Raw genomic sequence first — 13,654 nt, 5'->3', positions numbered from 1 at the left:
TTGAGCAGAGCGATGCAGAGGAATCTCACACGGGAAGAAATGGTTTCAAGCAGAGTCAGTACTCTTTAAATCAGACCGCTCTCCTCCGTCTGCAGCAGCGGCACATTTTCTTTTACTGCTTATCCACAATAGGCAATTCTCCACTGGTACTAATTGCTTTACTAATGACACTTCTTCTCTCCTGTAAGATTACAATTCCTGACGAGCAGCAGTTGGTAAAAACAGAGCACATTTTTCTCTCTACAAAACTCTCTTTAGGCAAGTATATATATATTTATATATTTAAGGGCTACAAGCTCTCCAGTACTTGTTGAGATTTTGAAGCATTCTTTCTCCTGATGGAGAAAATATTGAGCCCCTTACTGAAACATAATGTCAGTGCACCATGGAATGGATCAAAATGGGGACCTTGAAATGCTGTGTCAGGTCAGAGAAAAGAAGGAAGCTGTGGCCATCAGTCAAGATAGACAGCAGCCAAAAAATGCACCTCGTCAATCACTGGAGGAGCCATCACATCTCAGCAGAGAGAGAGAGAGAGAGAGAGGAGCTGCAGGCATTTTCACTGGCTCCCACCACTCACTCACTCACACACAAACAGCCCACAGCACACCGCAGCAGCCACAAATAATTATGCACATTTGACGCAAAAACGTACCCCAAGCTCAGGATCTTGACAAAGTGCTTCAGTGAAAGTTTAATGGCGCATCTCCACCTGCGCTGTATTGCTCCCCCCTATAGCATACACAATATTCTCTAGAAGTTGTACATCTCCAAAGACACTTCATATGGAAAGCAAAATAACATGATTCTCCCTGTCAACAACTCATTGATCATTTCACAACCAGTCTCTTTTTTTTTTGTCATTTTTCTTCTTTTTAAACAGACAAATAAGTCTTCTATTTTACATAAAGATTTGATTCCTTAAAATACAGCACTTTCAAAAAAAAAAGAAAAAGAAGGAACATTTCCATGTTGCAGAGAGCATTGTTGATAAAATAGTCGAGTGCAAAGGCACTTTCTGGAGTTAAGTATAGTACGATTTTGCCGCTTGTTGGAATCTGAAAAAGGTTTCCCTTTGATGGTTTAACACTCACCATTTATCTGTGTATGCTTACTATGTACAGGAATGTCGATCCGGAGCATTTCCTCTTCTACAAAGAATCATTATTCAGACTTGATCCTTTTTTTTTTTCTCACAGGGGATTAGAATACAGTTTTATGAAAAGCACAAAGCCGTATTTGTACACAGTCCTGCCCATGGTATACCTGCCATCGTCAAAAGTCTTTGAGAGTTTCATTTTTCCAAAATAGAAGAAATAATTTAAACCTTCCAGGGGAAAAATAGAACTGCATAATAATATACTTCTTATACTCCATTTATACAGCTTTAAAATCGAGAGAAAAAAAAAAGAGAAGAAAAAAGGAAGAAAAATCATCAAAGACTTCGGTTCGCTTCCATCAATCATGTAAGATTGAACACAGATAGATAAGATAGATATATAGAGAGGGCTATTAATACAGTAACTGCGTGATTATTATGAATGCTGCACAGAACCTGGGAGGAAGGGGAGGGGGGGAGGGGGAATTGTCGCTATCTTACAATTGGCTCATCGCAGTCTGTTTCTCCAGAACCTCCAGGTAGTCTGGTTCTGTTTTTAGCTTCCCGTGGAGCAGCAGCGGGTGCTCATTGTTTTTGCAAGGGTTGTCAGCCCCAAAGTATTTCCTGGGGGTCCCGTACAGCACGGTTTTATTCAACCTGTCCTGGTTGGTGATGTGCCGCCGGGCTGTGGCGACCTCATAGGGGGGCACGATACAAGGTCTCTTAGGTAAGGTGCAAAAGTTGTAATGGAAAGGGGGAGCGCCTGCAGCTGCAGGAAGCTCCTTATTGGGCCTCTCCCCTAAATTCTGATACAGCATCTCAGGGGGGTCCGGCGTGGTCAAACCGCATGATGTCGGAGATTTATCCATAAAATCCATTGTGCTGATGGTGTAGGCCCCTGGGCTGAGGATGTGAGCGTCATCCTTTTTCGCATCCAGGGGCCCAAAGCTGAGCTCCTTCAGATTGCGGTAATACGCCACCTGTTCCCCATCCTTCTGCATGTAAATGGGGTTTTGGCACATGGAGCCCACAGGTGGGGGGATGTAGTTATAAACGTGGCTTTCAGAGGATTTGTCTTGGGTGGGTTCGGGGGTGTAGGAGCCATATTGCACTTGGAAAGAGTTTAGATCTAAGTTGTTGGCGCCTGTGGGGACATGTTCCACTCCTTTGCGCCGCTTCAGAACGAAAACAAAGAGACCGGCGCCGAAGCAGACGGAAAGGATGAAAACCACCAGAAGCCCGAGTATCAGGACTGAGAGAGGAACCTCGGGGTGCAACTCAGGGGTGTGGAGTCGGGATTCAGTGGGGCTGACTGAGCTAAACGAAGAAGGAGAAACAGAGGAGGGGGAGGTGGGTGTGGAGGCCTCTGTGCCGGGGCTTAGTAACGTGGGGGCTTTTGTTGGGGGGGCATGTTGTGGAGTGGGCACCTCACTCGGCTCGGGGCAGATGGCCTCGTTGCGGAGCGAGCGCAGGAGGCGACCGGCGTGCTTAGAGGGGGAATCGCAAGTGATTTCATTAACCACCACGCTGGTGCTGGACAGCTCCATCCAGTTTTTGAGTGCCACAATGTCACAGGTGCAGTCCCAGGGGTTCTCCTGCAGATCGATCTGGATGAACGCCGACAGCTGGTCCAGGACCCCTCGCACAGGAAGGTAGGAGAAGTGATTATTCCGCAGGTTGAGTCTCGTAAGCATCGTGCCACCGAACACGTTGTCAGGGAGCGAGCGTAAAAGGTTGTTGTTGAGAAAAAGCAGCTGCAGGTTGTGCAAAGCGTTAAAGGTTTGTGGCAAAATATCTTTGATGATGTTGTATTCCAAATACAGATACTGCAGCGACTGCAGTCCAGCAAACAGTGACTGAGAAAGAGATTCAATGTAATTCCCATTCAGATAGAGCCGTCTGAGGTTGGTGAGGTTCTCAAAGGCCCCTTCCTGAATCACTGCTATCCTGTTGTTTCCTAAATGAAGCAGCTCCAGCGAGCTGTATTCAGTCAGATCAGTCCTGTAAATCACTTGTAAGTAGTTACCGGTCAGGTGGAGTTTTTTAGGGTAGGAGGGCTTGGGGTTCAGCTCACTGATGTTATGCAGCTTCCGCTCTTGGCAGTTGATGTTGAGTCCACTGTCAGGGTTTTGTGATGTGCACACGCACACACTCGGACACAACATGGGCACAGGGGAGCGTGTCTGGTAGACCATGATGGGCCCGAAGACGTGCTTGTCCTTTGAAATGCGAGGAGTGGGCCTGTATCGCATCTTAGGTGGGCGTGAAGCTTTTGGGGCTCGGGTGGGGGTGATCCCGCCGGGGTGGTAGGTCGGGGGCAGGGCCCCTTGAAAGTGAGAGTCAGAGGGGGGTTGAACCCGCTCACCAGCATTCCTGCGCGGGCACAGATCCTGCTTTATGAGCTGGGTGATGTCTTTCCCGTGCAGCCTGAACGGCGTCTCGCACACTATGTCCCCCACAAACACAGAGATGGTGTCCAGCCAGGATTTGAGGGGGATCAGATCACAGGTGCAGTTCCACGGGTTCTCCTCCAGCTGGATCTCCATGATGCCACCTATGTGCTCTAACACCCCAGCGAACGGCAGCATTTTGAGCCGGTTGCCACGTAAATCCAAGTGTGTGAGCAGCACAAAGCGAAAAATGTTGGGAGGCAAAGATAACAGCAGGTTGTCATTTAAGATCAGCACTTTTAGCTTATTGAGCTTACTGAAAGCACCGGGCTCTATGGCACTGATATAATTATAGTCTGCCTGTAAATACTCCAAACTCTCCAGTCCTGCAAATGTGTCCTCTTTAATCACCTCCAGGTTGTTATTGTTCAAGTGGAGCCGCTTTAGAAAGCGGAGCCCGTTGAAAGCGCCAGTTTTGATCTCCTGCAAGCCATTATTCCCAAGATGCAGTGAAGTGACATTGCCATAATTGACAAACTCATTGGCGCCGAGCCGTGACAGGAAGTTTCCGTTTAGAAAAAGCTGGGAGATTTTATTGGGGGGCGCCAAGAACTGACTGACTGTGGTAAATCCTTTATTCTCACAGTTGATGTTGAGAATATTCTCCCTCTCCTCGCAGGTGCAGCGATTCTTGCAGATTTCTTTGGAGGCTGAAGTTTTGCGGCTCTGCGTCTCGGAAGGTGTCAGGCTTGTGACCGTAAGGACGCTCAAAAAGAGGACGCCGCTCAGCATTTTTACAGCCAAAAATGGTCGCTGAAATATAGAGCCAGCATTTAACTTTGCAGCGTGAGCCTTGTGTGGAAAGAAAAACACATCAGAGGATGACTTCTCGCTCTTGGGAGAGAAAAAAAAAAAAAGAGGAAGACGCGCTCACACTCACACAGACACACACTCACACACGCACAAGCACACAGGCGTCCAAAAAAAACAAAAACTGGCGCAACACCGTTATTTATTTGGTGTTAAAATGGGAGCGTGACGCAAGGGAGATGCGCAAATCTCTCTATTGACCTTCGCTTTGAATCCAAAAAAATTCCAAAATCCCTCCCGAAAAAAAAATCAATCATGAAAAATAAAAAAGGCGAAACCATGACAAATCAGCTATGTGGTGAATAGACTTGGCACATTGTCAGAGGCAGAGGAGACTCAGGGGGGGGGGGGGGGAGAAAAAGCTGCTTGCTGCAACCCCCTTTTCCTTACAGAGAGCGCCGATTTATTCAGAGGCTTCACGCAGATCACCAGCAGCTGCAGCCAAATATTCACAGAGAGACGCGGGCTGCGAAACGCTGCCTCTCTTCTCCCCCACACAGAGAAAGCGCGACATTTTAGTCCAGGCAAAATAAATCACTTTTTTGTCTTTTCTTTCCTCAAAGATCCAGAAATAATGCGCTAAGACGCACCATGACGCACGGCCGGCTCTCCTTATTCCCGTCTCCAAAAGAAAGGTGGCAGGTAAAAGTGGACTGGAAAGCGAAAAAGAAGAGAAAAAGCAGCGAGCCTGGAAAAGAGTGAACGAGCTGGGGAGATATATAATCCCAGAGCTGAGGCATAACTACAGCCCTGTATACCCGCCGGTCCTCCTCCTCCGCTCCGCACACTCAGAGCAGCACTGAGCGTCTGCTGCTGCTGCCTCACTGCGTTCGTGTGTGTGAGTGTGTGTGTGTGCGTCTGTGTGAGAGAATGGGAGAGAGAGGGAGAGAGAGAGAGGGAGAGGGAGAGAGAGGGGGGACAGGGGCCGTTACGTCACCGACACATTCAACATGAACCATACACACGCACTCTCACACTCACGTGCACAACCTTCATAATAAGAGATAACTTTCGTGCTTAATTGTGATTTTCTTTCATCAGATTCAGTTTGATCCACAGCAACATGATGCATTTGTCCATTGAAAGATCGAAATTATACTCCACCTACTGAAGACCGTGTATTACTCTGACCATTATTAACCCTTTAACTTTGTTTGCCTTTCAAATTAGGGAAACCTCTCCTCTGGGAATAAACTAATACGAACAATGCAACTGAAAGCATTCACATTAGAGGTCTTTTTTCTGATTTAAAATGTTTATAATAATGTCCACTTTCATTATTTGAAGTTAATTTCAGTGTGCATTGGTTCCCATACACACATTAAGTATGTCACTACTAACAACCGACGCACAACAGCAACCCAGTTTGAATAAAAGCCTCTGGATGAGCTTCTGCTGCAACAGCAAATAATGATGTGATTAATCTAAATAGCTGCACAGCAGGGGAATGTAGCAGTGCAGGGTAAATGGTGCTGCTGCCTCCCTCATAGTGAGGTTATGAGGAGCTTTTTGTTTTTTTTGGTATTTTTACACATGACGCCACTAGGAGGCAGGAAAGGTCTCTTTTCAGACCCTCTGTCCCTCTTACTAATCCCTGCCATGGTTTGGAATACAGTGTTTATCTTGATGTCTTATATATTTACACATTTCAAGTTATAAATGTGCTACTATTAGAAGAGATGTAAACACACATAAACACCAAAGGAAATAATGCTTTTGAGTAATATAACGCAGACACACACACACAAATGTGTCCATGTGTTGCAATTGTTGCGAGCTAGAAATACTTATTAAATTCAATTGAACAGAAGAAAGCATACACTATAATTAACACAAATTACATACTTTTATTTCATAATTGTTTAATTTGTTAATAAAAAAAATCATCCTGTCTTTTCACGTTAGTACAGAGGTTAAAAAGGTGTTATTATTTTATTTTTATTTTCGATTGACATATTTCGTCATCGTCCTGCGTGCAGAGGTGACGTAAAAAGTCAGGTTCACGGTCAAGAAAAAAATATGCATATCTGCCGTTTTTGTTTTAAGGACCCGATGCTTCTTATGAAAAATAATCGTAAAAAAAAATTACAGAACCGGGGAAGACTAGAGTTACCAAACAGAAGACAGAGTCCTGGTAGTTTGATGGGTAACAACCGAATTTTGTTATTCATAAAGTATTTCTGATTCTGATGGGTGCAACAAAACATATTAAAGCGTGTAGTGTAGAAGTAGGCATTAAAAGATAAACACACACACAATAAAAATACACATTTAGTTAAGAAAAATACAGATACAAATTGAATGAATAAAATTAAAATTACAATCATGCATATATGTTAATTAATATTGTATAAAAGCTTTTTCAAACTCTTATAAAATTATTTAGATAAATCAAACTTAATTTCTGATAATCATTCTGTAGTCTTCAGGCTTTATATGAATAAGTCCTTTAGGTCATGTGATGTGTTTACTAAATTAAATTAATATGTTTATTTTCAAACAGGGCCGGTGAAGTGGCTGCCCAATTTGACAACACGAGGGTCAGAACAGTTTTGATGATGAATTAAATGTATGATATCAGGCTGCGATAACGTCTTGGACATTCTGGTTAATGCCGGGACGTCTTTCATTACTTTTTCTTTCCTTTCTCTCTCCACCCTTAAAGCTCTACCTCTGTTTGAATGAGTCTGAAGAACAGAATGCAGCCCTGAGATGAACTATACGGGCTGCAGCCATGGTGCATCTTGGCCAAAGCAATTCCCCTTATGGAAGCTAAAGCAAAAAGCATGGCATACCTGATTTGTGAGGGAGTACCTTTAACTCCATGAAAGTAGAGGTCAGAGACTTTGGAGGCAGGATAGGAGTGACGTGGGACTTGTGGAGGACTCGGTCGGGAGCCTGGAGGCGGTGATCACAGCAGCTTCAGTGGAAGCGCTGCAGCCTGACTGAGGCGTGACGACGGACTGTGACAGCAGGCCAGGGAGCGGGACACAGAGGTGGGTGTCAGGATCTGACAGGATGAGTTCAGCTCGCCTGATATCCCCAGAGTAAGAAAAAAAAAAGGCCACATAGCAGCAACTATTGCTGCTTTACTATTATTGTATAATTCAATAAATGCATGGCAACAAATTAGAGTCCCACATTGATGATCTTAATGATGATAAAGAATGACGTCCATAATGATGAAAGTCACACTCAGCCTTTTTCTTTGTTTATTTCTTCTTTGTTTTTTTTTTTTATTATTGAGAATGATGGCTGCCTCAGACTCAAGTGATGATTGATGTGGGGAGCAGTGTTGAAGGGAAACGCCTGCAGGTTTCCACATGAGACCAGGTGGGTATATATTGTCAGAGTGCTGCTCCACAGCACATTTGTCAAGTCAATCACAAGCCGCTGAGGATGACTGCACCTGAGGCTTACGCGTGTGTCTGTGTGGGAAGCAGATAGAGTGCAAGGGGAGAGGGCCGAATCTATTTTGAAGTTTACCTAAATCTTTATTCTGAATGTTTGAAAGAGGATTACTCGACACACCAGCATTTAATACAAAACAATTAAGAGCAACAATCATACATGTCAATGGAACTCACATCCTGGTTTCTGATTACAGCATCGTATTTGCGCAGTAAACAGACTGCAGGTTGTCCTTTATGTGCAGGAGATTGTAATCAGGTAACATGCAGAGACAAACACACTGTAGCCTCATGTGTCTGATTAAATTAAATGCAGTGCAGATTTGTGTCCACACAGTCAGTTACAGTCAACTAACAACAACTCAGCGGTGATCAGCCGACGGCATCATTAGACATGGACGCCGCTTCACGTGTCGCTCTCTAGGAAACTGCACCTTGTGTCTCTTAAAACATGTTTCTTAGTTCTCTCTCTCTTCTGCTTCCTTTCCCTGGTCTCACCTTGCGTCCCTGGTGGGAGGGGCTTATACGGAAGTGAGGGACGCTTGGATGCATTTTAGGAGACACGGGATGTACACTATGATTCATGACATGGCCCACTGCCTGACTTCTATATGCCGCCGTTTAGTCAATGTTCTTGCCATATAAAGAGCAGAAAGCCAGAAGCCAGCTCTGCTTCTATACTTACAACCCACAGACCAGACTCACCATTGTTCTCCGTGCAGAGCGTCTGCAGGATAATCTCAGGTGTAGCTAGCCAGAGATCTGTCGGCTGATGGCCCTCCATTGCCCCTTTGTAGGTAGAACACTTGGTACTGAGTGGTCCCTTGTTGGTCTCAGGCATGGCGCCCAGAATACAAGTGTGGTTTTCGACCGGTTAAATATTGTGAAAGTACTTGAAAAAGGCTTGTGAATTTTTGCTCCCTTCTTTTTTCTCCCACTGTTCACGTTTAGCAAAGCCCAAAAGAGACGTCAATCCTTCAGATAGAATCCAATCGTGCAAAGGATTTCCCCCGATTTGTGATTTTAAAAGCCTTGTTTTCATGCAAAAGGCTCATAAATAATAAACTAAAAATTCCAGAATGATTCGTTTTTTATGCTCATATGTTGTTGACTTTTTTCCAGATGGGTGGCTTCTTGCCCAAAAACAATCCCCTGTGGCCTCCCTTTCTTTAATTGCACACTCCACCACTGTCTCTAATCCTGTTTGTGTGTGGGAGTGTGTTTTGGAGGGACATTGAGACGGGTGTGGGGTCAAAGCGAGGTAATGAAGAAGTGGATGAGATGAGGATTGGGAGCGGGGGAGTTGGTTGATTCAGTGCAGAAACACAGAGATAGAAAAGAAAGAGGATTCTCACAAAAAAAAAAAAAAAGAGATTGAAGGATTGCCGTATTAATGGTTTTGACGTATGTCTGAGTGTTAGCCGCCGCGCTCGGGTTCACTGTGGGACCAACGCAGAAGATGTGCTTTCATAAAAGATTCAAAAGGAGGAGCAAATCCACCAGAAAACAAATATACATTTTTTACCCACACGTCATGTCAAACACAAATCTAAAATGATGTGGATTATTCAATTATTAAAAAATGATTTGAAGTGAAATATTAAGATCTGTTAGGACTCTTGGAAAAATTACAAATCATACAATCATTCTAATTTGCACTAAATTATTCTCATTAAGAATCATTAGTCAAACAACAGGTTACAAAGTGAGATGTGTGTGAACACATTGTTGCAAATCGGAATGACAGATTTTTACATTAAAGAAATGATTGACAGAATAAATGATGAGAGGGAGTTCACAGCATTTCTGATATCTGTGTTAAAATGTTACACAATGAATGAAAAATAACTTAGACATAGACATTCTTTATTGTCATTCAAACTTGTACTTTACAGTGCAGATAAGAACGGAATTTTGTTGCATTTGACTCGTTAGTGCAGGATAAAAACAGCAGCAAGTATTTACATAGAAAAATAAGGTGCAGATATAAATAGTTATAAAAAGAAAAGCTATGTATAAAATTTCTATACAGATAAATATATTGCACATTTGTGATGTATGTTATATTGTATTTTACAGTCCAGTGAGGTAGTCCTGTGTGGAGGTTTGAGGGGGAATGGAGGGATTATTTTTATAATAAGCTTTCTCTTTGGTAGAAAAACAAAAGTGAGTATAGTTTTTTTTAATATATCTGACTTTCACTTATTCAACGGAGAATAAGGGCCATGTTTAAGGGAAAAAAAAGAATATTTTGAGATTAAAGTCATAAATGTACGAGGATTAAGTTGTATATTTGCGAGAATAAAGCCGTAAATTTACTATATCAAATTTGTAAATTGATGTCAATTAGGCTATGGTTAAAAACTTTATTCTAATAACTTTATTCTCGTAAATTTACGACTTTATTCTTGAAATCTTAGATTTTCTTCCCTCTTAATGTGGGCCTAATACTATTTAGATGAGACAGAATGTTTATGGGCGAGAGAGAGAGAGAGAGAGAGAGATAGAGAGAGACAGCAGTATAAGAGAAAGAAACAGAGACAGAGAGATGACATATAGTTAAGAGAAGGTGAACAGTGCATCATCAGTACCTGAATATGTATATGGTAAATTGACTTTTCTAGTCTTCTACGTACTCAAAGAGCTTTTACACCGCAGGTCACATCTACACATTCTTCCTTTAAAAAAGCCGATAACCTTTAGCTCAGCTGATTCGGATGATTTGTTTTTAATCCAGACAAATTTTAATTACATGAGTAATCTGCAGTCAGTGTTTTTATTTCACCCAGAGATTTCTGTATAATGCAAATTGTTTTACTTCAAACTCCCACTCACCCGGTGCCTCCACTATTGATAAATCCTGTAATTGTCTCTCTAAGCTGGAGTTTCTGCTGGGCTCCCCCATGACAAGGGAACTAATATGCTGTAATGACACTGAGCACCAGGGCAACACAATCACATTTTCATTTTGGTGTGGTCCCAGGCTGAATTTCATTTGGATCCTGAACTAAAAACTGTTTAGGAGCCCCAGTGCTGGGTGATGCTTCATTTAGAACACCGCCTGTACCTGACTTTAAGATCACTTATAAACAGACACTCAGACAGGGTTGATGCCAAATGGCAATTTAGATAGTATTACATTACATTACATACATTATAACATTTATTATTATCAGAGGTAGGCACAGATAATCAAAAAATGTAACTATTAATCATGTTGACAAATACGTTAACTGCGATATCAGTTATAAATTTAATTCGGTTAATATTAAACAGATGTTAAAATTAACAGTTAGGTTCACCGGTCTTATTGAAATATAACAAAAGATCTGCTTCTTACAATTTTAATAGATTGGAGAGCTTAAAAGGCCGGGGTTACTTAGAAAACTCTAAATACACACGCATCTGTATGTGAAATAGTCACTGAAACAACTCCTGTTCTGTGAATACTCTGAGCATATCACTCATGCTTCGTCACTAGGCAGCTCAGATTCTTGTGATTCCCACCATGTTATCTATTTCAAGATCCAACCAACACAGCAGCCACAATCTAAACATCTGTCAGACAAACGACAAATAAACACATCTTTCTGATAAATTTTTCTTCTTGTCTGAAGGTCGTCTGTACTCCCTTGGTCATAATATTCAAATATTAACAGTCCTGCTGCGTTGGTTTGTGTCCTCACGATCCAAATCCAGTAAAAGATTTGATCCATTCACATTCCATCCTTAAAGATCCACAGATAGCTTATTTCCCTCCGCTGTTTACTCTGCACTATAGTTCATGACCTTTGACTGACACCTCATTTGACCAATCAGGACCTTCCATTCACTGCTCCTGGGCTACTGTAGCCAATGAGAGCCTGAGTAGAAGCAAGACTTTCTTTCTCTCTCCTCCATGATGGACATTTAATATGATGCAGATGTGTGAGTTGATAACAGAGATAACAACAGGGTCAGCAGTCTCGTCTCTTCGGAGAGTCAGGAGCTCCGCTGACTTGAGTTGGCAAAAGTGAATTCAAGTAACACATATAATGTTGACGGAAATGTCAATTTACTTAAGATGAATGTACATTTTTCAAATTAACGTTAACAGACATGCGTCTGGCTCTAATAAATATGACAAAAGGTTTCAGATTAAATTGAATTTGACAATCAACAGGCCTGTTTTCAATCTCTGTTCTCTAAACCTCCAATGAAATTATGCATTTGGTGGGGCGGAGCGACTGTGTGGTATTAGGAGATCTTCATGCACAGAGGATGTCTGCCAAGGCCAAGGATCCCTGATGGTGAACCCTGAGGATGATACAACCACGGAATTTACTTACCAGGTGGGCTACGAAGACATGCACAGGATGCGATCGGTGCTTGAACATAGACTGTATGAATGCGACCGGTACACTCTCCGTACTGTTATTATACTGCTAAAGTTTTCTGTTCACCAGTGTGTTATATTGTGATGAAAGAAACTGAGTAGCTTGGGAATGGCTTGAGGACTTTGTTTGAAACATATCGAGGAAAACATTCATCCTGGTGTCTGTTAGATACAGGAACACTTTAAAGCCCCATTGCATGCAGAGTTAAAAGAACTCTAACCCTTGAGAGTCATTGAAGATGGGTGGCTGCACTTGCTGGCGTTTCAATGTCTATTCATCAGTCTGCATGAACATGAAGGAGAGTGTCAATGCATCACAGTGTCTCCATCAACCCACAAAGCCAAATGTGTGCTTTCCTTCTCCTGTCGCGTCACGTTAGAGTTACAACAGGTGTTGGCATGTGATTATGGGTGGTAGTTGAGGCATGACGAGACATAAATTACCATTATTCCTGTCTGGTTTCATATGTTCTCTTGGAAGGGATGGATGCAGCAAACCATAAAGGGCATCTGAAGTGGATACAATGATGGAGACCTACACATAATAAAACGCTCTTCAGGATAATACGATTCTGTTGAATGTGGTAGGTATGTTTGAATAAGAAAGTTTCCTGTCTTATGTCATTGCTGATGAATAATTGAAGTTTTGTATGGCAGCTGAGCTTCAGTGGTAGAGCGGAATCTACTATTAAGCAGGTTGGCGGTTCAATCACCTGCTCCTGCAGTCTATGTGCACTTCAGCAAGACACTTAAAGGTCACATATTATGCAAAATACACTGTACCATGTGTCCCTAGCCTGTAATAACCACCCAATTATGAGATGTGTCCATCCTCTCGGTCTTTTGCCTGCTCCACTTTTCAGAAAATGTGTGCTCAAACAGGCCATTTGGCGATTTTCCCTTTGTGACATCACAAACCCTTGTGACATAACCCTAACCCTAACCCCTGTCCCAGGTGGGTGAAACTCCCACAGCTAGGTGTTTGTTCTGCCCGCTGAGTCTGACTTCTCACCATAAACAATATAGGGCAACCCTAGCCACCCAATCCCTTGGGATGGGGTTCAAACATAGCTTTCTTGCATTTAAAGCTACAGACACAGAAACAGTCTGTTCTGAGCAGGGCTACATTAGAGGGGTTTATAGGGCATTAGAGGTGGGAATCACCAGAGGCCCCACGATACAATATTATCACGATACTTGAGCCACGCTACGATATTAATGCAATTTAAAACATTTTGCGATATGCTGAAAATTGCAATACAATATATTGCAATATATCATCAACTGTTTTGTCAAATAATTCAGTCTAATCAAACATAACTGAAGACAAACAAATATGGACAACTGTACAACTGCAATAATTTTTAACAATGCAACTTGTTCAAATTGAATTGTGCAAACCCTTTAAACCTGAGTGGATCCAGAAAAAATAACTATTGTACATTTACATGATGTAAATTCTCAAAAGAATGACAAAAGATGAAGTCAAGCCTGGCAGGGAATCATAGGA

At 42.4% G+C, this 13,654-nt stretch overlaps 1 protein-coding gene across 1 annotated transcript; it reads right to left on the bottom strand.

Annotated features, from left to right (window-relative positions):
* Nucleotides 1–668: 668 nt before the first annotated feature.
* Nucleotides 669–5,206, bottom strand: slitrk2 (SLIT and NTRK-like family, member 2). Its single transcript, XM_061048803.1, has one exon. It carries the CDS (start codon nucleotides 4,279–4,281, stop codon nucleotides 1,597–1,599), a length of 2,685 nt encoding a protein of 894 aa, XP_060904786.1. The 5' UTR covers nucleotides 4,282–5,206; the 3' UTR covers nucleotides 669–1,596.
* Nucleotides 5,207–13,654: the final 8,448 nt, after the last annotated feature.

Source organism: Labrus mixtus, chromosome 10 (genome assembly GCF_963584025.1).
Source record: "Labrus mixtus chromosome 10, fLabMix1.1, whole genome shotgun sequence".
In the NCBI taxonomy this organism is placed as follows: Eukaryota; Metazoa; Chordata; class Actinopteri; order Labriformes; family Labridae; genus Labrus; species Labrus mixtus.
This window is presented reverse-complemented; position numbering and strand designations above follow the sequence as displayed.